This window comes from Capra hircus, chromosome 15 (assembly GCF_001704415.2).
Source record: "Capra hircus breed San Clemente chromosome 15, ASM170441v1, whole genome shotgun sequence".
Classification (NCBI taxonomy): Eukaryota; Metazoa; Chordata; class Mammalia; order Artiodactyla; family Bovidae; genus Capra; species Capra hircus.
Window position 1 is genome coordinate 16,328,096 of NC_030822.1, and position 27,187 is coordinate 16,355,282.

At 46.6% G+C, this 27,187-nt stretch overlaps 1 protein-coding gene across 3 annotated transcripts in view; it reads right to left on the bottom strand.

Moving 5' to 3' along the window:
• LDLRAD3 (low density lipoprotein receptor class A domain containing 3) overlaps positions 1 to 27,187 on the bottom strand; it is a 269,530-nt gene that overhangs the window by 107,990 nt on the left and 134,353 nt on the right. For 2 of the 3 annotated variants that reach the window (XM_018059234.1, XM_018059236.1), the window contains exon 4: positions 15,309 to 15,443. In XM_018059234.1, coding sequence (XP_017914723.1) covers positions 15,309 to 15,443 — 135 coding nt within the window. The remainder of the gene's footprint in view (positions 1 to 15,308; positions 15,444 to 27,187) is intronic. The other variant, XM_018059235.1, reaches the window with a different exon arrangement.

The window sequence follows — 27,187 nt, forward strand, 5'->3', positions numbered from 1 at the left end:
TCATCAAAGCTAATTTCTTCTAAACTAATCAAGATTCACACATAGCTTTCAAACTGGTGCCAGTCCTTAGAAATGGAGAGAACCACGTAACGGAGGAGAGCCACTTGTTCAATGATCCTTGCCAAGCGCCTAACATTCAGTAACACCTGCTGAACGAATAACTGCTAATATGAATTCACCCCTGTTATTTACCAATAATACAGCTTGTCTAAGGACATAACCAGGGAAGTTATTATGGAGACACTTTGACAGCAGACACCCCTCCTGAGCATCTCCCATCCCTGCTTCCTTGGCAGAGGGTCTGCCCCACGCTACTTCTATGTGAATTTCACAGTCTGGAATGTTCCACTGCCGTTTCCACTTTTGTAGGCCAGGAAGCAAGATGCCAGATGAAACCAAGCCTGGGCCCTGGCTCCTTGCTGGTAGGCAGGAAGGAGAAAACCTTGTTAGCTGTCAGAGATAGAGCACCCTGGAGAGCTTACCTGATTCTTTTCCATTTAGTGTTTCTCCGAAGAGAAAAAGCTCCGGCCAGTAGCTATGGTGCTTGCTGGTTACAGAGAGGAATGCTGACCCCTGGGGAATGGAACCTGCACTCAGGAACACCTGCTCTCTTTATGCTCTGCAGCCTTCTCTCACTTTTCCTTCTAGCAAGCCAGCCCTTGTCATCTTGGTGTTGAAGAAGCTCAGAGTGGTTTAGCAACTTGCCCAAAGTCACAGAGCTGCTAACTAGCAGAGCTGCCAGGTGACCTTAGGCCGAGTCTGGGCTCTTGAAAGTGTTGGCTCATTCATGTTGTATCATGAATATAGCTAATACCACTGAAAGGTGATGGGGAGGTCTTAGAACTCACATGGCTCCTAAATTTATACCCAAAGCCTAATGATTCTTTTCTTTTGTTGTTTTTTAAACTTTCTCACATTAAATGTTCTCTCTATCCTCCATGCCAACACTGGGCTGGCAGAGAAAATCAAGCTCCATCCCCTCAAGTATCTGTCTCACACTGAGGAAGTGGTGGGCATAGACTTGGGCTCAGCTTCCATCAGAAGTACTATATGCAGCCCCTATGGGGTGACTGTGGGTGGAATTATGGGGTGACTGTGTGACTGAGACACGACACAGCAGAGCCTGCGGGTCAGCAGCGTTTCCAGTTCACAGGCGCAACACTACCTTGGGAGCACTCGGCACACAACGGCCCCATGAAAACCCGCTTGGGAAATGAGGGGCCCAGTGAAGAGCTAAAGCCAATCAGCTTCTTCCCTGCAGGGAGCCCAGGAAGATGTCTTTTAACTGACCGAGGTTCCGGTTACCTACTACTGCATAACTAAATCTTCCCCAAATGTAATAGCTCCAAACAATGGCATTTTGTTATCTCTCACAGTTTGTTTGGTTCAGGATTTCGGAAAAGGAGAGACATTTATGGCTTGGGGTCTCACACAGTGTTGCAGTCAGACAGGGCTTGCCCAGGAATCTCTCTCTCATGGGTCTCTCCAAGGTCTCTCCCTGGAGACTAGTTTGGGCTTCCTTACAATATGGCAGCCCCAGGGCAGCTGGACTGCTTACATGGCTGCTGAAGCTTAGAACAAGGAGCATTCCAAGCGCAAAAAGGAAGCTGCATGGCCTTTCACAGTTCCAGAAGTCATACAGCCATCACTTCTATCATTCTCTGTTGATCAAAATAAGCCTGCCCAGTTTCCAGAGGAAGGCTTCACTTCTTGATGGAAGGCTGCAAAGGATCTGTGGACATGCTTTAAATCTGTCACACGCAGACTGGGAGAAAAAAAGATGTAACTGAGCTGTGGACAGCACGGGGATGTGGGCTTGGGGTGGGGGGAGGGACACACTAGACAGACACGTTCTCCAAACGCACGTTTCCAGAACAGAAGCAGACAGGCATTGGGAGGCCAAAGAAGTGGGAGGGAAACATATAAAAGGTTCTGAGCCACATGGGAAAGCCTGCCTAACAAATCAGCTAATGAGGACAAAGCACTGGTCCCTGGAGATTTCCTTCAGATGCAAACTGACCCAAATCTGAGGCCCGCTGACTCCAGGGGAAAAAAGGCAGAATCAAAGTCATGTTCCTGCCATCTGCAGAATAAATTATCACCTTGATCACACTCCAAAATCAAGATAAAAGCTTGCACAGGGTCACAACAGGCTTACAATAAGTGAGATCATGAAGGAACAAAGAAATACATGAAGCGCCTTTTCAACTGCACACCTGGGAATGCAGAGGTGCCGCCCCTACTGGGCGTATAACTGGGTTTCCCTGGTTGGCACAGAAGGGCACTCCAGCTCAGACCTGTTTTGCCTGAGAGCATGAAGAGGCAAAGCACATCCTGAATGTTCTCTCTCAGACTGCAGGAATCAGTGCCACTCACTGTCTGTGAGTCTGGTGGCAGTCCACACAAAAAACCCATAGGACATGGTGTGGGCATGCACAAACCCCTGAACTATCAGCTCAGTTTAAAAGGGGCTGTGACTAATTATGCCCCAGGATCTCTCCATCCTCCCTTTCTGTCTTTGCAGATAGACTCCTGGGTTTTAGCTGAGCATATAAATACCCACAGTGATTAAGAATGCCTTTGTCAGCCTCTCTTGCAGCTAGCTAAGGTCATGTGACTACGTTCAGGTCTCTGGATTAGGAATAAAAGTGATAGTGCCACTTTCGGTTCGTTGCCTTAAAAGTGAAGCAGTCCATCTGGTCGCCCCCTCTTTCCTCCTTCCTGATGTCTGGGAAATAGTGATCACTGGAGCATCCTCAGGGGAGGGCAGAGCTCCCTACTGACCCAGACTGCTCATCCCTGTGATGTTGTATGTGAGAGAATTCATCTTAATTGAGGCACTTATTTCAGTTATAACCTCCATCACATTTAAGACACTGTATGATGGGGTCTCTTTGTTACAGCAGCTTAGCCTATTTCCTAAACTAATACATAGTTCCTGAACTGTCTCAAGTCCTTAAGAACCTCGTGTTAGAAAGAATCTGAGAAAAAACGCTAGCGACTGGATACTAAAGATGTCCTCAAATTTGCTCATATCTTTGTTTTCTCTACTTTCCCATCTTTCAAGACCCTCCTAATCGTCTGAAGCATGAAAATCTTGCATGATGCCGTGTATGATTGCCACTGACCGCTCTTTCAGTGGATTATCCCTTGTAGCCCACTCAAGCCAGTTCAAATGAAGAAGAAGGTCTGGTCCAGGTTCCAGAGGCCTCACTGAAAGCCAGAGATATTGGGTCTCATGAGAGCTACACCCAGGACTTGGGAAGCCGACCAAGATAAAGCCCATACTCTACCCATCTCTCTCTTGGGACTACCACCTCAGGCCTCTTAGATGTCTCCTAAGCAAACACTGTGTAGAGATAGGACCCAGCCATGCGGAAGACACGGTTGGGAAGGGCAGACCAGTGCCCTTCTGCTGTGAGTTCTGCCCCTCCCACCTGTGGCTTCCACATGGCTGGGTCCTATCTCTACACACTGTTTGCTTAGCTTCCTAAGGCTGATTCAACCCTGAGCTTCTGAGCTGGAGAGAGCCATTCTGATTCACTGCTGGCCAGCCCAGGAACTGACTGCCCGTGGGTCAGGTGTCCAAGTCTAGTTGAGTCAACAGTGACTGAGGAGCTTGGGAATGACCTTGGAAAGAGGAGGGCTGGCCCTGCCAGAGGTCATGAGTGGAACAGACAGTCGAGAAGGAGCTGAGGACAGAGCAACGGGCATGACATCCAATATACTTTGGCCCCAGAACGCATGGAGCATTAATGTCGACGTACTGCTGAATCCAGGGGCTTCATGGGACATTTCTCAGGTTAGTACTACTGGTCAAAGGAGTGGTTCTGTACTTCTGGTCTTCTTCTCTGGCTGCAAATTAAGCTATTAGACAACGGAGCAGCTTCAGGAAATTTTCCTGATTTCTCAGAGCACCCAGCAGTGCACCAGCGAAAGAAGAGCTTCGGTAAAAGCCGACCCTGATGGTAATTTGAGAGGCACACACATTACAGAGGGCACAGGACCTCAAGGAAGGGAACTCAGGGAAAGGGAACATTTATAAGAATCATATTATAGCATTCCAGGACCAAACAGTAACCAGACTGATTACCTGCTGAGTTTCCAGAGAGAAACAAGGAGAGAACAAGAAAGGGGGGCTGGAAGCACGTGGGGGCTGAGGCAAGATATTTGCAACATCAGAGCACATTTTTATTTTTCACAGGCCACAGAGCTCTCAGGTAGCCAAACCAGAGGCCCTCCAACCACCGCCACCCTCAAGATAATTACTGGATTGTGTAACCCAAGGGAGATTTTCAAATCAGGGGTGGGCGCCGGGGAATCCCCAGAGTGTGGCCATCATCTAACCTCCCAAGCTATTCTCACACTGGGGGATTCACAGAAGCTGTCACTCCACCGTCTCATTTACAATATCCGCAAGTCTCAATTAGATTTCCTCTGCCAGTGGGACCGCAAAGCTCCATAAGATCCACAGAGGATCAGAATCCTCATCACAGGCAATGATAACCAGCCCCCACTGTGGATTCTGTCACCAGAGCAGAGCATCTCATTTCTCCTGATTTTCCTCCTCCGGCTCCACCTTCCAACTGAAGCATGCAGGGAGGGGGCCTGCACAAGCCAGCCTCAACCCCCCTGACAGCTTCACCCCTGACCCCACCCCACTCCACACACAAGCACGCACACTGCTCTGGCCATTCGGATTCTCTGCCTCTGAATATGCTGTTCCCTCCGACTAGATGCCAGCCTTGTACTTGTTTCTGGGTCCATTTTTATTTATCCTCAATATCCGGGCAGAGATTTCATCCTCTGAAGTCTTGCCATATTCCCCTAGGAAAAACAGTCGCCCCTCAAGGACTAATCATGTCCTCGTGTCTCGGCAAGCCATGCTCCCCATTCCCCTGTTACAGCATTAATCACGAGTCTGTGCATGCTAAGTCACTTCAGTCGTGTCCGACTCCACAGACTGTAGCCCACCAGGCTCCTCTGTCCATGGGGATTCTCCAGGCAAGAATACTGAAGCGGGTAGCCATGCTCTCCTCCAGCAGATCTTCCTGACCCAGGGATACACTTCAGGGTGATTATCCACAGGGCGTTGTTTCTCCCTTACTGACTATGAGCAAGTGCGCTCTGATCGAGCTTTGTGTTTCTTCCAGAACCCAGGGGGAACCGGGCAGTAACAAGTACAGTGCAAATGATTGGTGTTTGATGAAAGTAAGGAAGAGTCAAGATGGTAAAAGGGCGTTGGGTGGGGAGCTGAGGGCCACAAGCTGTCCACAGACAGACAAATTGTCCCCCGCACAATCAGACCGCACAAGACGGCTTGTCCGGAGACTCAAAAAACTTGCAGAGAGCCCCACACTGGGTCCCCCTGCCTGGAAACTTGGTCCGTCTGCCTTGGGAAGAGACACACTCTGCCAGCTGTCCAGGCAGGGGGACAAAGGGAGGGACAAATGGGGACAGAAGCCAGGAGATGCAAAGAGAAAGGGGACCTGTGCGGGTAGTGGGGGAGACTGGAGAAACAGCTCGGAAGATGAGCACGCTGGCTACGAGATCTGGAAGCAATTACTCTGATGAGTAGAGAATCATTCTGACTTGCTTCTAAATGAGGGACACATTAGAAATCTCAAGTGCCTGCTGCAGTGGGTAAAGGGAAGGAGGCTTCCGTGAGACAAACACTCAATTACTAAGAAGAGAACCCCACAGGTACAGAAAGGCACAATCAACCTCTCTCAACCTCCTTCTGGTTCTTCCATCGAAGTCAGCATTTCTGCCTCTCCCAGCCCAGCTGGGCTTTCAAAGTCTCAAATTAAAAGTAGAAAAAAGGCTTCTACATTCCTCCTGTTAATCGTACCTCCAGCAGTTTAACTCTAGGTGAGGCCAAATAAATTCTTTCAGAGTGACGACTCTTTCCCAGGGTCCCTCTAACGAGGCTCTTGACATCATCTGGTGACATGAGTCTTGCAGTGAATACTCACCGCCCATTAAATTCTAGGTTGTGACTTTTGGGGCTGGATCCCCTAACCCCAGACTACTATTTTATCTTTTAACTATACAAAGCTCTTCTCCATTCATACTTGAAAAACAAAACAAAAAATTAGCACTTCTCTCATCTCATGCCCTCCATGATTTCTTTACATGTCTTTGGCTGCACATCACTTGCTTTCATTTTGTGACAGAAAACCAAGGTATCTTCCAAAAGCGTAAGCTCCTTTTCCTCTCAGCTACCCAGGCCAGTTGCAGGGTTGGGGAGCTGGAGTGGAAGAGCAAAGAGCAGGCCTAACTGGAAAATACTACAGTAGGTTCTCCGGTCCAATAAAAATAGCACCCCCATGGAGACCTGCTGTGGGCCCTTTCTACCCCTGGCCAACCTCATGGAGTTTATCATCAAAGCTCGGCAAAAGTGAAAATGAAAGTGAAAGTTGCTCAGTCGTGTCCAATTCTCTGCAACCCCATGGGATTCTCCAGGCCAGAATACTGGAGTAGGTAGCCATTCCCTTCTCCAGGGGGTCTTCCCAACCCAGGGATCAAACCCAGGTCTCCTGCATTACAGGCAGATTCTTTACCAGCTGAGCTACCAGGGAAGCCCAAGAATGCTGGAGTGGGTAGCCTACCCCAACCGAGGAATCGAACCAGGGTCTCCTGCATTGCAGGCAGATTCTTTACCAGCTGAGCTACCAGGGAAGCCCCCAAACTAGCAGTGCTAGCTGCCAATACATCCTGAAGCCATCACCCTGTCCATCCCAGCTGTCATCACTAACCCCACTATCATCACTGTCACACATCGATCCATGACGCAGTAAAGTTCAGTTCAGTTGCTCAGTCGTGTCCAACTCTTGGAGAGCCCACGGACTGCAGCATGCCAGGCCACCCTGTCTATCACCAACTCCCAGAGTTTACTCAAACCCATGTCCATTGAGTCGGTGATGCCATTCAACCATCTCATCCTCTGTTGTTCCCTTCTCCTCCTGTCCCTAATCCCTCCCAGCATCAGGGTCTTTTCCAATGAGTCAGCTCTTCGCATCAGGTGGCCAAAGTACTGGAGTTTCACCTTCAGCATCAGTCCTTCCAATGAACACCCAGGACTGATCTCCTTTAGAGTGGACTGGTTGGATCTCCTTGCAGTCCAAGGGACTCTCAAGAGTCTTCTCCAACACTACAGTTCAAAAGCATCAATTGTTTGGTACTCAGCTTTCTTTATAGTCCAACTCTCACATGCATACATGACTACGGAAAAAATCATAACCTTGACTAGACAGACCTTTGTTGGCAAAGTAATGTCTCTGCTTTCTAATATGTGTTGTAGGTTGGTCAAAGCTTTTCTTCCAAAGAGGAAGTGTCTTTTAATTTCATGGCTACAGTCACCATCTGCAGTGATTTTGAAGCCCCCAAAATAAAGTCTCTCACTGTTTCTGTTGTTTCTCCATCTATTTGCCATGAAGTGATGGCACCAGATGCCATGATCTTTTGTTTTCTGAACGCTGAGTTTCAAGCCAGCTTTTTCACTCTCATCTTTCATTTTCATCAAGAGGCTCTTTAGTTTCTCTTTGCTTTCTGCCATAAGGGTGGTGTCATCTGCATATCTGAGGTTTTTGATATTTCTCCCAGCAATCTGGATTCCAGCTTGTGTTTCATCCAGCCTGGCATTTCACATGATGTAATCTGCATATAAGTTAAATAAGCAGGGTGACAATATATGGCCTTGACGTACTCCTTTACCAATTTGGAACCAGTTCGTTGTTCCATGTCCGGTTCTAACTGTTGCTTCTTGACCTGCACACAGATTTCTCAGAGGCAGGTAAGGTAGTCTGATATTCCCATATTTTTAAGAATTTTCCACAGTTTGTTGTGATCCACACAGCCAAAGGTTTTAGTGTAGTCAATGAAGCAGAAGTAGATGTTTTTCTGGAATTCTCTTCCAGAAAAGAAGACTGCCATGAGTGCCCGTGGAGAAAATCCAAGATCCTTAATATGGCTTCAATTCACCACACCAGACCACTGCTGATGGCGCAAACTTACTTCCAAGTTATTCCTCTCCTGTCCACCAGACGGCGCCACATGGTTGTTGTGTTTTGTTGTTTTTTTTTTTTTCCAGTCCTTCAAATGCACCAAACGGCCGATTCTTTATCATCTGAGCCATTTGGGAAGCCCTCAAATGCACAAGGCTGTCACCATACTCAGTCCTGGATCCTACAGCTTATAGTCCCTTCTTCCCAGAAGGTTCCTTCTCCCCCCACCCTCCCCTCTTCTTGTCCAGTTAATTTCCCTTATTTCCCTGTTTCATCTTCAGCATCACTTTCTCAAGAAGGTCTCAAATTCCTGTCATTCACTTCCACAGCATCCTGCCTCTGCCTTTCCCACACACTCGTCACACCAGTAACCAACTCAATGCCTATTTTTCCTACTTGGATGCAGGTGTCAACAGAGCAGAGACCACACTTGTCTTGTTTCCTATCGCCATCTTCGATTCTAAGATCCACATTCCCCCCCTCCCATTCTAACATTCTAAAACTGGGACACATCTTAAAATCAATAGTCCATCATAACTGAATTGTCAGCATTTCCTCTTTCTCAGCAAAACATAAAACAATAGTGGGCCTTACACTTGATGGCATCTTGGTATTTGTCAAAATAAGGTATGTCCCTGTGTCTAACGGGCCCAGTGCCCAGCACATAGCAGCCGTCAATAAATATTACGTGATAAATACACACAGACGCACACACATTTCCTGAGGACATATTAGCTGGGTTTTGCTGTATAACAAACACACTTTAAAATCTCCGGCCACAGCAGAGATTTAGTATCTCACGCATGGGTCTGCAGGTGGGCTGCCTCTCGGTGGCGTCAGCTAGGATGGACCCCAGGCTGTGACTTGGGCTCAGATCTGACCCATGTGTCACTTCTCCTTGGACCAGCAGTCGGTCATCTCATGGCAGACGTTAGAATGAAGGAGAGCAAGCACCAGGGCACAGCACGTGCCAGGCTCCTTTACGTCTGTCTGCCAACATCCCACAGTCAGAGCAAGCCTGGCACCTGCAGGTAGGGAACCTCCTCTGGCCTCTGTGCCAGGTCACAGGTAGAGGGAAGGACCGAAGACCCGCAGTGAAGAATCCACCCACCGTAGGCCCCGCATGGAGGAGAGGTCTGGGAAGGGATACCACACTGCACATTTCCGCAGCACGAGGGCCAGCTCGCAAACTGGACCAGACAGAACACGGCCCTGCTCGCCATGAGTGAAGGCCCCTGCGTTAGCAGTGGTGGTCCCAACGGCTCATCCTTCTGCCCAGCGGCCGCAAGGAATCCTCCTTGATTCCCTTTGCTGTCAGGCTTCATTTGAGGTATTTATTTGAGAGCGTAACTAAGAAGCAATCACTACACCGGAATCTTCCTTTCTGCAGCTAATTATTTATCCACCATAAGGCTAGGCTCCAGCTCCCAATCTGAGTGGGTGATTGGCTAATTTATTTACTAAAAGATTTTTAAAATTGAAATATAGTTGATTTACAATAATGTGTTAATTACTGCTATACAGCAAAGTGACTCAGTTACACACATATATTCTTTTTTAAAATATTCTTTTCCATGATGGTTTATCGTAAGATACTGAATACAGTTCTCTGTGTTCTACAGTAGGACCTTGTTGTTTGTTCATTCTCCATGTAAAAGCTTATATCTACTATCACCAGCCCCCAACTCCATCCCTCCCTCAACCCCTCGCCCTAGGCAATCCTCAGGGTGACTGGCTAATTTAGGTCAGCTAGGGCTTAGGACCAGACGGTAGAAGACCCGAGTGCCACCATCCTAAGGTGCTCAGACAGCAGAAGTGTTGACGGTCCTGGTCAGGACTGGCTGGAAAGCCGGAGGCGTTCTGGCACCCTGATTTCAGTCTCAGAGCTGCTGTGGAGACAGAGTTAATGAGGCCTGCACACCGAGTACAGAAAATGAACATCTCAAAATGCACGCTGGGAGACGGCCCATTAACCACGCACGGCTCGGCCCAGCGCTCTCCCCACCAGGAGGAGGCCCGCTCGACTGTCCTGATTCCACGAGGCCCCGAGCGCTTTCCCGACTCCCTTATGTCCTCGCCTCCCTTTGATTTTGCACTCTGCTCACTTCTTAGCAGCTCCGCATCCCTCTGTCTGTCTTTCTGCCGTGGCACTTGGCACAGGGTTGTGCTGTGCCTCAGTGTGACTTCCTGAGAGCCATATGCCCTTCCTAGGGCTGTGGTAACAGTGCCAACTAGACGGCTTCAACGAGACATTTTCGGCCTTGTGGTTCTGGCATGCTGGCTCCTGCTAGAGGCCGTCAAGGAAAATCTGTGTCTCTCTGTCGGCTTCTGGAGGTTTGCTGGCAGTCTCTGGTGTCCCCTGGCTTGTAGCTATGTCACCCAAGTTCTGTCTCCATGTCCCTCTGTGCGTCTGTGTCGCAACGTGCCCTTTCGCTAAGGACATCAGTCACATGGGATTAGAGGCACATCCCCCTGCAGTGTGACCTCACTGTAACTAATTTCAATGCAAGGACTCGATTTCCAAATATGGTCACATCCTGGGGTTTAGGACTTCAACATATGAGCTATAGGGAAGAACATAATTTAAGAGGAGACTCCAAGACCACTTCCGTATCCCCTGCATCTAGTTCAGGGCCTGGTACCTGGGGGCAGGCCATCACCTGCCTCCTGACTAAAGTGCCAGAAAGGACAGCTCACATGCTCGCTCTCTCTCTCACACACACGCACACGCACACGCCCAGTCCTACAGAAGAAACAGGATAAAGCCGTCACCGTTAGCTTCTGGTGAGGTGCCCAACCTCATGGCCAGCTTTCCGAATTCTTCTCTCAGCATTATCACCAGGATACAGCAAGCGAGATAAAGAAACTGCAACCCAAGTGCCAATACACTCAGTTAACTACCCCGGCACTGGTGGCTTCTTCAAAAGAGCTTAACTTCCTAGCACTCCTCACCCGGGGGAAGGTGGACAGGCCTCATTAGTCTTTCTGTCTGAGAGGAGAACTTGAATACAGAGAGGAAAATATGCCAGCCTCATACACAACTTCCCCGCTGAGCTCAAGGGACCAAGGTAGGACAAGGTCTGCTGTTCCTGGTCCCAGAGACAACCATAGCACACGGTGATAGAGAACGTTAACTTGTACCTCGGAGGACCTAAGTTCCCGGCTTCATTGCCTACTCACTGTGTGGTCACGCCACAGCTATGGAACTTCTCTGTTCCTCAGGTTCTTCCTCCAGAAAAATGAGGGTCATTTTCTGCTCCTGGATTCTCCCGTCACAGGGATTTGGTGAGGACTGAGTAGAAAATGTAAGTCAAATGCTTGGAATAGGGCCTGCCACTTAGCGCTTAATGTGATGGCTACTCTTGTGAACACCCTGTTTGATCTCTGTCCAAAGGACTGACCCTCTCTCACCATCACCTGAGTCTTCATAAGCTCTCTATGACTGGAATGATCAGAAGTGGGGCCCACATAAGAGGTATTCATGGTATCCGGTTTCTAGTATGGCATAGCAAATTACTCTGAAACCTACAGGCTTAAAAAACAAAAATGTTCATTTTCTCACAGTTTCTGTGGCTCAGAAATCCAGGAGTAGCTGAGCTCTTCTTACTACAGTTAGAGAAGGCTACAATCGCGGTCATCTCCTGGGCCGCAGAGAGTTCAAGGCTGGACCAAGGGAGAGGCCAATTTTAGGCTCACCCTTGTGGTTCCTGGAGGCCTCGCTTCCTTACGGGCATTTGGTTGGAGTTCCCTGCCACTCAGGCCTATCCATGGCACAGCTCACATCATGGCAGCTGCTGCATTAGAGTGAGCGAGATGGTAAGAAAAACAGACGTGGGGCCTTTTGTAATCTTACATTGGAACTGACATCCCATCACTTCTGTTGCTATTTTCTTTGTTAAAAGTGAATCACAATTTATACACCTGTGTTTGCAGCAGCATGACTCACAATAGCCAAAAGGTGGAAGCAACTCACGTGTCCATCAACAGATGAATGGATATACAAAATGTGGTACCGGCGTACAATGGAGTATGGCACAGCCTTAAGTAAAAAGGCAGAAAATTCTGACACATGCGACAACATGGATAAACCTTGAAGACATTATGTAAGTGAGCCAAGCCAGTCACCAAAAGGTAACTGTGCTGTACGACTGCATTTATAGGAGGTATCTAGAATAGTCAAATTCATGAAAACAAAGTAGAATGGCAGTTGCCAGGGGCTGGAGGAGGAGGAATGGGGAGCTGCTGTTTAATGGGTATAGAGTTTTAGTTTGGCGAGATGGAAAAGCTCTGGAGATTAGCCGCACAATAAGGTAAACTGCTGAACCATTTATTTAAAAATGGTTAATATGGTAAATTTTACGTCATGTGGGGGTGTGTGCATGCTAAGTCATTTCAGTCATGTCCCACTCTTTGTGACCCCGTGGACCGTAGCTCCACCAGGCTCCTCTGTCCGTGGGATTCTCCAGGCGAGAACACTGGAGTGGGTTGCCATGCCTTCCTCTAGGGGATCTTCCCAACCCACGGAATGAACTCTCATCTCCTGCATTGCGGGTGGATTCTTTGGCCAATGGACCACCTGGAAAGACCCTGTTATGTGTAATTTGCCACAACTGGGAATAAAAAGCAAGTCATAAGGTCCAGATTACATGCAAAGGGATGGGAGTATACCAAAACATCAACCCTAGGGGCTGGGGACCACTGAAGGTAGCCTGCCATCATCAGTCAGGCATCCAAAGCCGGCAAGAATCTATCAGTTCAATTAGGACTGAATCCAGCATGCTTAAGACCACCTAGGTGCTGCCCACAGCCAATCTGTGCAGAGCAGCACCTGCTGACCCTCAGATGCACCCTCTCAGGGAAGGTTCCTAAGCAACAGAAAGTCATATGCAAAGACTGCTCCAAAGCCACTGCTTGTGGAATTGACTTGTAATGGTTTACACTCCAATCAGTGAAGCCCCAGTTAAAATTCGATTCCACCAGAGTGTTCTTTGGCCTCCAATACATCCCATCTGGAATTGAAAGGTACAGTAATGACTATACTTTCACAGTCCCATTCCTGCTTCCAAGTCTTGGCAGGGTTTGTTGTTGCTTTGCAAGGCCACATGTAAGGAAAGGAAGTAACTGGGGACGAGAGGAAGAAGAGAGGAGAGGCGCACACAAAGCTGGAGTCTCTCAGTGGAGACACGACCTTTTCATACCCTCATCAAATTAGAGGAAAAGTATTTCAAGCACCCTATTTCCTGTCTTGGGGTCAGTTTTTTTCCATTCCATCAAAATAAGCATCATAAAATCTCATTTTATTTTCCCACATCAACTGGAAGCAATGATGCAATTTTTGAGGGCTAGAAGCCCAGCAGAAGCAGCTGGAATGTACTGATATTTTGACTAAAGGAGTTCATGTACAGAAGGTGCCCAGCATAGTAGCTGGTACAGGGCAGGGATCAATAAACATTAGCTGTTATTAAGATGACAATAGGTCAAATCCTACACAATATAGTGTCTACTCAAGATGCCTCTGAAATTTAAAAGCCCCGGATGGGTCAGGTATTCCCCCAGCATGGGAACACTTGTGCCCTTTCAGCAGCAAAATTAGCAGTCAGTTTGCATTTAGAAGCTGCCTGACAGACAAAAGCATACCCTTCAATACTAGAATTATACCCAGAGCACAGGGACATTCATATCGCTAATGGATTATAATGGTTCACAGATTTTCACATGAATTCAATTTACCTGGAGGGCCTATTAAAACACAGATTGTTGCTGGACTCACCCCTAGGGTCTGTTCAGTGGGTCTGGGTACAGCCTGAACTTTGCTGTAAAGAGTTCCCAAGTGATGCTGATCCTGCTGGTCTGAGAACTAAACTTTGAGAGCCACTCATGAGGAGAGGATACAAAGAGGGGATTTTTCTAGGCCAGGACAATCAGAGGCTAACTTTGCCCAAGACCCACCTCCAAGAGCTGCTCTCTGTACAAATTTTGGAAAAGTCCAAGTAGATACGGATTGTGTCTTTTCTCATCTATGGACCTCAGGCATATGGAATGGATTAATCATAAGCCTTAATGTGTGGCCCACTCTCACCAGGGGTCTGTGCATGGCCCATTTGTTCATTCATTCATTCTTAACAATGTAATAAACACTTACAAAAATTAAAGCTAGGACCTTGAAAGGAACCTCCATCTAACTTCATCCTACCTCCCAACATATGAGTTAACCAGTTATCCATCCTTATCTTGTTTTTCTTTTTTGTAATATTATTAAATCTGTAATCAGTGACACAATCATAGAGTGGCGTACTGAATAACGGTCAAAACAAATAATCTCTACCAGCAAAATAATATGGGTGGATCACAACTTAATACTAAGTGAGAAAAATAAGGATTGCATATGATACCAGATTATAACATTATAACATTATAACATTAGAATTATATACTTTTTAGGATGCCTTAAAATTGACATGCATTTTAAAAATCTTTGTATTTTTTTCTAATCACTGAAGAAATAAATATGTGTTACCTGGAAAAGAGTCAATGAATAAGAAAAGGTATCCAGTCAGTTTTAACAGGGGAGGATATGACCCCTCAGTGTCCTTCTGGGTTCCCTAAAAAGCTCATCCTTCCATCCCCAAATGCATCCTTTGGTTTCCATTCAACAGCTCTGAGAGGAATAGGCAATTCACACGAGAGGAAACGAAGTAGTAAACAAACACCCAGGAGAAAATGTTAACTTAGCTCATCATCAGAGAAACGCAAACTAAAGTATTTGGGGAACTATCATTCTATGACTACTAAATCAGCCAAAATAGGGAAAAGAGGACAAGAGTGAACTCTTGGGATATTACTGTAAACCTGATACACACAGACAATACTAGCACCAGTGGAAAATTTTTAAAAACTTCCCAGCAGCTCTATGATGAGATGTAGTTATGAACTGCGCAGATGTCTTAGTCTGCTGAATTTATCCTGAAGAAGTAACTCAATGGAAATACCTCAGTGGCTCCCAGCAGTGCAACTACTCAGAAAACCATAGCAGAGAGCACTGTCACGGTATGCAGTGCAGCTAGGCAAATCACAGTTTTGAAGAGAAAAATGTGCATTTGCTATTTTATGCATGAGAAATATGAAGTACAAAATGGTAGGTGGGTTATGGTTAAAACCACGTGTACGAGAGCTGCATGGCAAGAGCAGAAATGAACACAGCTGCTGTATCTGGAGGTGGGATGGGAGTTGCCTTTTTTGGCATTACCGTGGTGCAGTGTCGTAATTATTTATTTATTTTTTAAGAAGCTGGGAGGCTCCTACCTTGAGAACTCTCACAGCTTTCCTCGTCACTGTTGTCTTGACAGTTATTCTGCCCATCACAGATGAAGCTCTTGTCGATGCAGAGGCCATTCTTGCAGTGGTAGCGGGCAGTGGAGCAGAGCAGAGGATTTGCTGCTGTGAAGGGAGAACAGAGCAGATCACCAGGGAGGTTAGCCAGTCCCTTTGGGATGCCCAGAACCTTCTCCGTCTAGGGGTATGTCCTGCTCTGGAAGCAGTGAACTCAGCTCGGATGGCTGACTCAAAGCTTGTCCTGGGAGACTGGTCAAGCAATGACTTGGATAGGGCATAGGGCAAGACTGATTGTGCCCCATTCTAAAAGCTCCTTTTTCTGCTATACCACAGGTTTTTGTTGGTTATCCATTTTAAATACAGCAGTGTGTACATGACCAATGTTATGTGCCAGCCTGGATGGGAGGGGAGTTTGGGGGAGAATGGATGCGTGTGTATGTCTGGCTGAATCCCTTCACTGTTCACCTGAAACTATCACAACACTGTTAATCAGCTATTCACCTGTACAAAATGGCTTTGGTGTTAAAAATAAAACATTAAAAAATAAATTATTTGAAAAAAAAAAAAAAAAGCTTCTTACAAGGCATCATGCTGGTGTCCTATAAGCATACCAACATGGCTAGAGGGCAATGCCCAGCCCCAACTGGTCCACCTCGAGGCAGGTCAGCAGCCTCTGAGGGGTCTAGAGCAAAACTGGAATCTCCCGGCAGAGTCAAGAATGGAACGGTTGGTAACATAAGGACACACAGAGAAGAGCAAAGACAGAAGGAGAAGCTGGGTTGGGGATCCATGAACCTCTGCCACTGACGGAGCAACGGCACACGTAATCCAAGGGCTATGTTGGATCCTACTGGTTCCTTAACTATGGACCTTCCCGTAAGTCTTTGTGTTTCTCCAGCTCACCCAGGTGAGTGCAGTGGTCTACTTTGCAAAAAAACAAACAAACAAACAAAAAAAAAACCATTAACCCACTTGGTCAGCCTGAGTGGCCCCCAGATACAGGCACTTTCAGAAACCTCAAAAAGAAAAATGACAGAAATGGTCTCTCCCCTCAAGGAAGAAGGTGGCAACCAGCCAGTGTGAAGTCAACACAAAACCCCTTAACGAAGCAAATCTCCAAGGAAAATCACTGTTTCTACTGCACAATTTATCTTGCTTCACCACTCCCTGCAGCACTATTCAAGCAAGGCTCTTTCCAGGGTTCTATTTTCGATCAATGAAGCAGCAAAAGGAGAAATTACTCCAGCCCCAACTCTGCCATTTATTAGCTGTGTGATCTAAGGTAACTTATTTCACTTCTCTGAGCCCCGACTCCTTTTTCCGTGTACAGTACAGGCTCCATAATTTGAGGGCCCACTGCGAATTGACAATGTGAGGTCATCTTTCAGAAATTATTTAAAAATTCAAAAAGATAAGTGCTGGGCATAAAACCAAGTCTGGCATGCTTCAGAGCTAAGCACGAATCCTGTGCTGGTCACAGGTCCATGAAGCTGGCCCTGCTACTTACAGCCTTCATTTGAGCATCAGTGAATGCTCGAATGAGATGGCATGTGAGAAAATGTGCAGTGCAGAGTCTGACACATAGGGGTGCAGGAAATGTTGGACGTGCTCCCCAAGTTATGTCTGCCTTGGTCCTCCAGAGTGCGGCCCCTCCCAAAGGAGCGACATTGGTGATGATGAAGAGGGGCCCTCTTGGGACCTTGGGTTACGAATTGAGCCAGCACCTGCATTATGCATGGTACCAGAGCAGCAGGACAGACCCAGCGCTGAAGACAGTTATGGGCTTAGGAACAAGTCAGCACCAGCATCTCTGGGTGGTCCTCGCCGGCATTTATCTTTCCCATCTGCTTCACAGAGCGATTGTCAAGATGCACTGCAACCACAGCTGCAGACTGCAAACTTCACAGGGCCCTGCAAACCCAAAGGGCTGTGGAGGTTTTTATTTTTTAATTTGTCGACTCAGAAAGTTTAATGTGAAAGGTCAGAGGAAGCAGAGGGATGGGGAAGTCAGCGCTCTTAGTTTTGAAGATGAGGGACCAGTGTGAAGGCAAGCAATAGGCGTCTGGCCTGGAAATGGAAGTTTTAATTATTTAAATCGCTGTGGGTCAGAGAATGGTTCCACTTGATCATGCTGAAACCAAAGTCTGACTTCAGCCAAAACCAGAAAGGGGAAACCCCAAACCACAAGTCACATTTGGTTTCTGTCCAAGGCAGCCCTCCAAACCCTTCAGCATCCCACCATGGTGGCCTCTGGCTTCCCTGGGACCCTCTGGGTCATATCTGTGCAGCCAAAGCATCGACAACAATCAGCTCACTCTAATGGACAGCCTTGGAAAAGTGGAAAATCCCACCTAGAAAGGAAACACTTCCAAGAAGGGGCTGCTGCAAACTTACCTGAGTCCCCCTACCCCTCAGTAGGAGGGCTGTGCTGAACCAATCTTAAAGACATTGCTGGCGTCTACTGACCCTTCTTCAGCCTTGGACCCTTTCAACCTCATAAACTTTTCCAAAGAAAAGAAGTCACAGGTGAGCACGTGCATACCACATATATGCGTGCATATGTGTAAGTGTGAGTATATCCAGATCACGTGCATGTGTGCCAAGTTGCTTCAGTCGTGTCTGACTCTGTGCAACCCCATGGACTGTAGGCTGCCAGGCTCCCCTGTCCATGGGATTCTCCAGACAAGAATACTGGAGTGGGTTACCATGTCCTCCTCCAGGGGATCTTCCCAACCCAGGGACTGAACCCATGTCTCTTATGTCTCCTGCACTGGCAGGTGGGTTCTTTCCCACTAGCGCCACCTGGGAAGCCCTGTTCAGAGCACACATACCTCCAAATGAATGAAGACTGTCTACACCTTAACACACAACTCTGCTGCTAAAGAATCCACCAGGACCAAAAACCAGTCTCAGTGCATAGAATTAATACATATATTTGTTTCCAATGCATATAACCAAAAGAACCAGAATCAGAATATAGAAAGAACTCTCACAATTTCAAAGAAAAAAGACAAACAACTTAATAGGAAAATGGGCAAAGGACACGACCGGGCAATTCCCATCAGAGCAATGGCAAACGCTCAATAACAACTTGAAAAATTGTTGACAACAGCCAGAAACGAAAGCACCACTTGAACCGCAGCAGACTTGCCAAACTTCAGGTCTTAAAATTCCAGGTTGTTGGTCAGGCTGGGGAGGGAGAGGAAGTCTTAGAGACTGCTCGTGGGAGCGTAAATTTGTAGATCCACCTCGGAGACCAATTTAGTGATACCAGGTGATGCTTAAAGGGCATATGCCCCATGGCCCAGTCATTTCACTTCCAGCTACACAAATGTTCACTGAAACACTGTTTGTAAAATAAAAATATTAGCAATGACCCAAATATTCACCCACAGGAGGATTAACACCATGTGCTACATTGTTATAACAAAATTTTACAGCAGGAGATGGCTAACTTTTTCTGTACAGGACCAGATAGTAAATATTCTAGCCTTTAGTAACCTTTGGGTTTTGGCCTCTTCCTTAACTACTCAACTTTGCCACAGTGGTACAAAGTGGCCATAGAAAACTCATAAATGAAGATCAGGGCTGTGTTCCAATAAAACTTGATTTATGGGTGATACATGCATTTAAAGTTAAGTAACTTTCTGAACAGGGCATAGGACAATTTGGGGCCAACACCTGCTGAACAGCAGTGAAAAATGAATGAACCAATAAACAAGTCCTATTGTACAGCACAGGGAACTATATTTGATATCCTTGGATAAACTATAACAGAAAAGATAAAAAGAATATATATGTGTATAGCAGTTTGGTGTATAGCAGAAATGAACATAACACTGTAAATCAACTATATTTCAATTTAAAAAAATATAAAATAAGAAAGGACCGGAATCAAGATGGATCAATCTCACAAATATAATCATGGGGAAAAAGTTATAAAAGATACTGGCAAGTTATATAAAAATATGCATAGGGTTGTACCACTCAGATAAAATTACCTATGCAAAAGAATGCTCTCTATTATTCAAGTTATGAAAATACATACTTGCATTGTCAGGTCAGTGGACGCCTCTGGAGAGAAGGGGAGGACAGGATCAGAGAAGGGTGTACTGAAGACTGGTAATGATATTTGGTAAGATTTTATTATTTTAAAAACCTGAAGCAAATAAGGAATATAGCAATATGTTTTTTTTTTTCCATTGAGAAATAACTGACATACAACATAATATTAGTCTGGGGTGTAAAATGCAACGATTTGATATTGGTATACATTGCAATAAGTCTAGTTAACATCCGTCACCACACATTGTTATAAAATCCTTTTTGTGATGAGAACTTCAAGGATCTACTCTCTTAGTAATTTTCAAATATATAGCATGGTACTATTAACTATAGTTAATATAGTTACAACATCAGAATGTATTATAATACAGTACTATTAATTATAATAATATAGCCATGTGTGTGTTAGTTGCTCAGTCATGTCTGACTCTTTGTGACCTTATGGACTGCAGCCTGCCAGACTCCTCTGTGCATGGAATTCTCGAGGAAAGTATACGGGAGTGGGTTGCCATGCCCTTCTCCAAATACAGCCATAACTATAGGTAATATGTGGGACTCCCCCGGTGGCTCAGATGGTTAAAAGTCTGCCTGCAATGCAGGAGATCTGGGTTGGGAAGATCCCCTGGAGAAGGGAATGGCAGCCCACTCCAGTATTCTTGCCTGGAGAATCCCATGGACAGAGGAGCCTAGTGGGCTACAGTCCACAGGGTCACAAAGAGTCAGACACGACTGAATGACTAACACGCACACACAGTTAATATGATTTTTAAAATAGGGTGTGGGGAACACAGGTGTTCATTTAACTTTTCTTTTTCAGTATGTTTGAAAGAGTCTACTAAGAGTTTTAAAGAGTCTAATTTGGCAGAAATGTTTCAGTGATCACTCACTTTCCTTTACTCTTTCCCCACAGTTATCTCTGGTCTACAGATCCCTGTCTTCAGAATTCTGTAGCCCATTTGCTCAGAGGACACAGGTAGATACAGGTCAACAGCCACACCGGGGATTCCTCCTTATCGATAGCTCCTCATAAAACACTACGTCTCACCTCCAAGGCAGGGCAGAGAAAGAGAGGCAAAGGATGCCAGAAGAATACTCCCTAAACCCAGCAGCAAGCCAGAAAAAGGCCTCCAAACCATCAAAACACACTTCAGGATGTCGGTGCCCTTCAGGTGCTGGCAGCATCCTCAGGATGGACCCTCAAGCCCTCCCCTCCCCCAGGTCTATTGATTCTCTGTTTATGTAAATTCCAACGAGGTTTGTGTTTCAGTTCCCAAGGACACAGCAAACCAGAAGGGAGACAAGATGCTGCTGCCAACCTGCAGACAAAGCGCCAGCAAGAAGTAAAAGCTGACAACCAGGGGAGGGGCCCCCAAAACTATAAAAAGCCACGTTAGAATTCCAAAAGCAGAAGAGCCCAAGATAGTTTCAAAAGAGATCAAGAAGTTCTAAATGGAGCCAAAGGCAACCCTGTATTATAGCCCAGTCTGAACAATGTGCGTGCTAAGTCACGTCGGTCATGTCTGACTCTGCGACCCTATGGACTGTAGCCCACTAGGCTCCTCTGTTCATGGGACTCTCCAGGAAAGAATACTGGAGTGGGTTGCTAGGCCCTCCTCTAGGAGATCCTTCCCACCCAGGGATTGAACCCGTGTCTCTTATGTCTCCTGAACAGGCAGGCATGCTCTTCGCCACTAGTGCCACCTGGAAAGCCCAGTCTAAACAACAGAGCTCCCGAGAGGCACTGATGAAGACAGGCTACACACATCTGAGACAAAACCCCGTCAAAGACTCACTTACCCAGAGTAAAATCTCTGCAAAGACCCCAGACAACTCAGGTTTCACTCTATTTCTCCCAGGGCCTCTGCAGCATTTACCAGGCTTGAGGCAGATTTCAGGGTGTGTGTACGGTGGACTGACTATATAGGCTCTGGGCAGGGGAGTGGAAAGTGGTCAAGTCTCAGGGGTTCCTGCAATGCCACAGGCCACTCACCCAGAACTCGGAAACATAACTGCTGGACAGCCCATAAACTAACCAGGAAGCGCTTCCTACTTCGGGATGTTATGTCTGTGTCTTCTAGCAAAATTTAATGTGCTCCACGTGTATGTTCCTTTGTCCTTGTTAAGGTTTCCCAGTCACTGAAAAAATGTATTATTCTACTCGCTTAACTAGCAAGAGGAACACTGCTCTTTCCAGCATTTATTTCAATGGGGATGGAGAAAACTGTCTACAGAGTTAACTTCAAAAACTCAACAGTGACTCCAAAGGTCCCCAGCTCTTCTTACCACAACAAACACAGGGATCTAAGAATCTGTTTCCCAGCCCACAAGACTCAGGAAAGAGAAGTTGTCTCTCCCCGCCAGAGGGAGGGAGGGGTGAGTTAAGGTTAAACTCAGTGGTTAATTAAACTGGCGGCAATTACTCCAACCACATCTGAAGGAAAAGACCCAGGGCTCACTGCAAGTCATCCAAAAGCAACTGAGCGGCTTCAAGACAGGAAATGAAGCTATCTATCTCCAGCAGGATGTAGGAAATATTGCCTTTAATCCATTTAAAGTCTGTGAAGTCGGCCCCTTTCCCACCTCAAAGGGTTCTGAACAAAACACATCAATGAAAACCGCCTCGTCCCCAGCCCCCACAGCCCCCACAGCCCCCATCTGCTCCACAGTCCAGGGAGGTGGTGGTGATCACTCACTTCCTCACCAAGCATCCCAACCTCCCCGTCTCCGTGGGGATCTTGTCTTCCCAGCCCCCGTTTCCCTGGGAACCAGGCAACTAGGGGACTTTCTCTGTTCCAGGACGGAGGATGTCCGGCCCTAAGCCTCTCTGCCAATAATCCGACCCATTAACAAGCACTGCTTCCTTTGTGGCCTGCAAGATGCTGGCAGCCCTGACCTTCAAAGAAGAGGCGGCTTGTCTGCAGCCAGAGGCAAGTTTGTGCTGCCTTTCAGAGCAGCCCCTCGGCCCCCCGAGACACAGCAGGGCCACGTGCAGCGGCATTCCAAGGGAGCCCTCTTTTGAGTCTGCAGGAAGGCAAAGGCTGCCACTCTGGTCAAGCAAGAGGAGGCAAAGGTTCCTCAATCTCATCTGCCTTTTCCCCAGCCTCTAAGGACCTGGAATCAATCCACAATAAAGGAGATGCGGGAGACACGGGTTAGATCCCTGGGTGGGGAAATCCCCTGGAGGAGGAAATGGCAACCGCCTCCAGTATTCTTGCCTGGAGAGTGCCGTGGTCAGAGGATCCTGGTGGACTATGGTCCATAGGGTCGCAAAGAGCTGGACGCAACTCCAGCGACTGACCATGCAAGGACCTGGAGGATGTGAAATTTCAGAAGCCCTCTAGAGGCAGCACGGCGGCAGCGGCAGAGCCTGTCATTGCTAATCGCTGTTTACCTCCTCCTTGCAGAGGCTTCCTGAGCCGGCTACTCCTGTCCCACACCCAGCCTGCCTCCCTCCAATTTCAATTTCACTGCTTTGGTCACCACTCTTCTGTGGATGGCTCCCCAGATCTTCCCTCCAAGGACAATCCTCTTTCTCCTGACACTTTGTGGACACCTCTGCCTGACTGTCCCCTTCACCTCAAACTCTGCATGGCTGACACTGACATCCTTACCTCTCTCCCCAACTGCTCCCTTGTTCCTTGGGTCCACTTGTCTTAAAGGGACCACCAAGGGTGGAACGGATTGAGAGAATAGCATTGAAACATGTATGTTACCATATGCAAAACAGATGGCCAGTGGAAATTTGCTGTGTGATGCAGGGAGCTCAACCCAGGGCTCTGTGACAACCTAGATGGGTGGGATGGGGTGGGAGGTGGCAGGGAAGTTCAAGAAGGAGGGGACATATGTATACCTGTGGCTGACTCACACTGATGTATGGCAGAAATCAATGCAACATTGTAAAGCAATTATCCTCCAATTAAAAATAAAAATTTTAAAAAGAGACCACCATGTCCCAGCTCTCCAGACTCCAGCCATGCTTGACCTTCTCCCTTCCTCACTCTGCACTCAGCTCAGAATCAACTGCTCCTCACCGGGAATAAAATACAATCTTAGTTGGTTAACTTTTTTTCCTTCTAGTTTTATTGAGATATGACTGATGTATAGCACTGTATAAGTTTAATCATACAGCATAATGATTTGATTTACATACATCATGAAATGATGATCACACTAAGGTTAGTGAACATCTATCATCTCAAATAAATACAAAATTAAAGAAATAAAATTTTTTTTTCTTGTGAGGAGAACTTTCAGGATTTACTCCCTTAACAGCTTTCATACATAATAACATACCGCAGTGTTATTATATTTATCATGTTGTACATCACATCCCTAGAAGTTATTAACCAGACTGTTAACATTTCATGACCTGTTGCAGCCTACCCTTCCAAGCATACATTTTTCTGTAATGATTAATAGTGAGGGAATGAAATCCACCTGGGTTCAAATTTCAGCTCTACCACTCACGAGCTACATGACATTAGGAAAATTCTTTAACTTCTTTCAGCCTCAATTTCCTCATGTGGACTTACCAGGTGTTTCAGTGGGTAAAGAACCTGCCAATGCAGGAGATCTGAGAGATGCGAGTTTGATCCCTGAGTCTGGAAGATTCCCTGGAGAAGGGAATCGCAACCCACTCCAGTATTCTTGCCTGGAGACTCTCCATGGACAGAGCAGCCTGGTGGGCTACAGTCCATGGGGTCGTAAAGGGTCAGACACGACTGAAGCAACTTAGCATGTGTGCATAGTAGAAACAGGAATAGTGCCTGTGTCTTAAGATTTTGTGAAAATCAAATGAGATAACTGAGAATCACATGTGGCCCACAGCAGAAGCTCAATAAATGCTTATAATAGTAATTATTACTGAGGATTCACATTAGTATAGTGGTTAAGAGTTCAGACCCTGGATTTATAACCACCTGGGTTGATGTCACAATTTTGCCATTTACTATGTGACTTTAGACAAGTTATTTAACCTTTCTGGATCTCACTTCTTTCTCTACCAAAAGAGAGTCATAGTATTACCAACCTAAAATGAGATCAAACAGGTAGAGCATATAAAAATGTACCAGATACATAGGTGCTCAGTCATTGTCAGCCAAGTGGCATCTTAGGCCCTGCACGGTCTGCATACCTCCCTGCCTCTGCCTGGGCCTTCAGCCTAAAAGACTTTATGGAACTATACCACCAACTTTTAAATGGTACCCATCCTCCTGGATCCACCTCTTTCAATAACCTGCTCTGGTAAGCCTAGAGGGAAATAACCCCTCCTCTGATCAGTGATTCTCACAGTACTCCCAGCTGTCCACCCATACTGTAATTACTTGGGTAAGATGATTTTGGTCTCCCTGGCTTGAGCATCATCTCAGCAAAGCCATTTCTACATCCCTCACCTCATCGTGCATGGTGTCTGGCACAGAAATCTTGGAAAGAGAATGAATCTGAAAGAAGGTAGCAATTGGGGTGAATACACAATGTGCAATCTAAATGTGCCCTCTGGGTGACTATCTGCAACCGCAGAAGAGGACCAAGACATGCCCATGTTAAGAATATATCCTGACTGCCTGTCTTTTTCTTTAACCCTGTGTTTGATTAGTTGCCCGATCCATTCATTCCACAGACATTTACTCACTATTTCCTATAAATTAAGCACTCTAATAGGCACTAAGGATGAAAGAAAACCCAGCCTGTTCTTAAAGAGCTTACACTCTACTGGGGAGACAGGCAGGTCAGTGGGTACGGAAGATAAAGCATGAAAAGCGTAATTTATTCCACGTACATTTACCACGTGGGGAGACTGAACCAGGCCATACAGTTGGCACTAGGAGTACAGCTGTGAATCACCAACAATCACCCAGTGGCCATTATGGTGTAGTAGCAAAGGCAGACAATAAATGGAAAGTGGTGGTAAGTGCAGAGGAGAAGAGTGAAGCAGGGGAAGGAGATGGAGCAGGAGGATGGAGAGGGGAGAAGGTATCTTCACAAGGTATTCAGGGCAGGCGTCTGATTCGACGGCATTTGTCTGAAGAAGGCCCAAGATGGTGTGCCAGCAGGCAAGGGAAAGACAAGCCCAGCCTCGGCAGACCAGCAACAACTCCCCCAAGGAAGCAGGTCACACAGCAGCCTTTAAAGGAACCTTGCTGATGGAGCTTCCGAGCACACGGTGGAAATACCCTTCTGTTCCTCAGCTCACCCAGCCCCTCTGATTGATGCAAGCACATCTCCTTGAGGCTTCATCCATGGATCTGCTGAGGAGTCAAGAGGAAATGGGGAATCTCATCCGGGTGGACATGAATAAAACTACAAAAATACACAAGCACTGAGGGGCTCCACGAATAAAAAACACAGATATACTGGCTGGGCGATTCAGCTGTTCAGGGGGACAGTCAAGAATGCATCAGCAGTGGAAGAAGCATAGAGGGTTTTCTGAGCACAACTATGCTGAACACAGCAGCAGAAGATTCTGCTTGAGGGAATTTTCCACTGTGGTCATCCAGACTGGTCTGCCATCTCAGTTCCTGGCAGGAGTCCTCGAGCTCACCAACAAGGGACTGGGGAGAGCTGTGCTGCCAGCCGGTCCAGGGCTTCACCTCCTGCCAAGGATGTCTGAGAACGAGGCAGGAGGGAGAGGCCAAACACAGTGAAAAGGAAGAAGGAAGGCAATGAAAGGGCAAATTCTCAGCACTGTGATCCTCTAGAAGGGATACTGGTCCTTGCTTAGCCTCACTTCTGCCAAATGAATGCAAATGGTGGAAAAACACTTCATAGTAATAAAATTCTTTAAAAATATGACTGTTCAATTATTTGCTGAAGTTAAGACACCACCCAACAAAACCACTCCTTTATCCTTTATTTCTTTATACCATTTTTGGAAAATCCCAGTTACATATGAAAATAGAGAATGTACAGGGAAGCCCTGTATTTCCATCACCTGGCTTTAATAACTACTAGTATGATCCAAGGAGAAGGCAATGGCACCCCACTCTAGTACCCTTGCCTGGAAAATCCCATGGACGGAGGAGCCTGGAAGGGTGCAGTCCATGGGGTCGCTGAGGGTCAGACACAACTGAGCAACTTCACTTTCACTTTTCATTTTCATGCATTGGAGAAGGACTCACTCCAGTGTTCTTGCCTGGAGAATCCCAGGGATAGGGGAGCCTGGTGGGCTGCCATCTATGGGGTCTCACAGAGTCCGGACACGACTGAAGCGACTTAGCAGCAGCAGCAGCAGCAGCAGAAGCAGTATGATCCAAAAATGGGCAGAAGGCCTATATATATTAACATTTCTCCAAAGAAGACAAACAGGCGGCCAATAGGCACTGAAAAGAGGCTCAGCATCACTAACGATTAGATAAATGCAAAACTACAGTGAGGTACCACCTCGCACCAGTCAGAATGGACATCAATAAAAAGTCTACGAATAACAAATGCTGGAGAGGGTGTGGAGAAAAGGGAACCCTCCTACACTGTTGGCAGGGATGTAAGTTGGTACAGTCACTGCAGAAAAATGAGGAAATTGCTCAGAAAACTAAAAATAGAATTATCATATGATTCAGCAGTCTCACTCTTAGGCAGACATCCAGATAAAACTATAACCCCAAAAGATACATGCACCCTATGTTCACAGCGGCACTATTCACAAGAGTCAAGACACGGAGACAACATAAACGCCCACTGACAGAGGAATGGGTAAAGACAGTGTGGTGCGCATATACAATGGAATACTACTCAGCCATAAAAAGAATGGAATAATGCCATCTGCAGCAACAGGGACGCAACTAGAG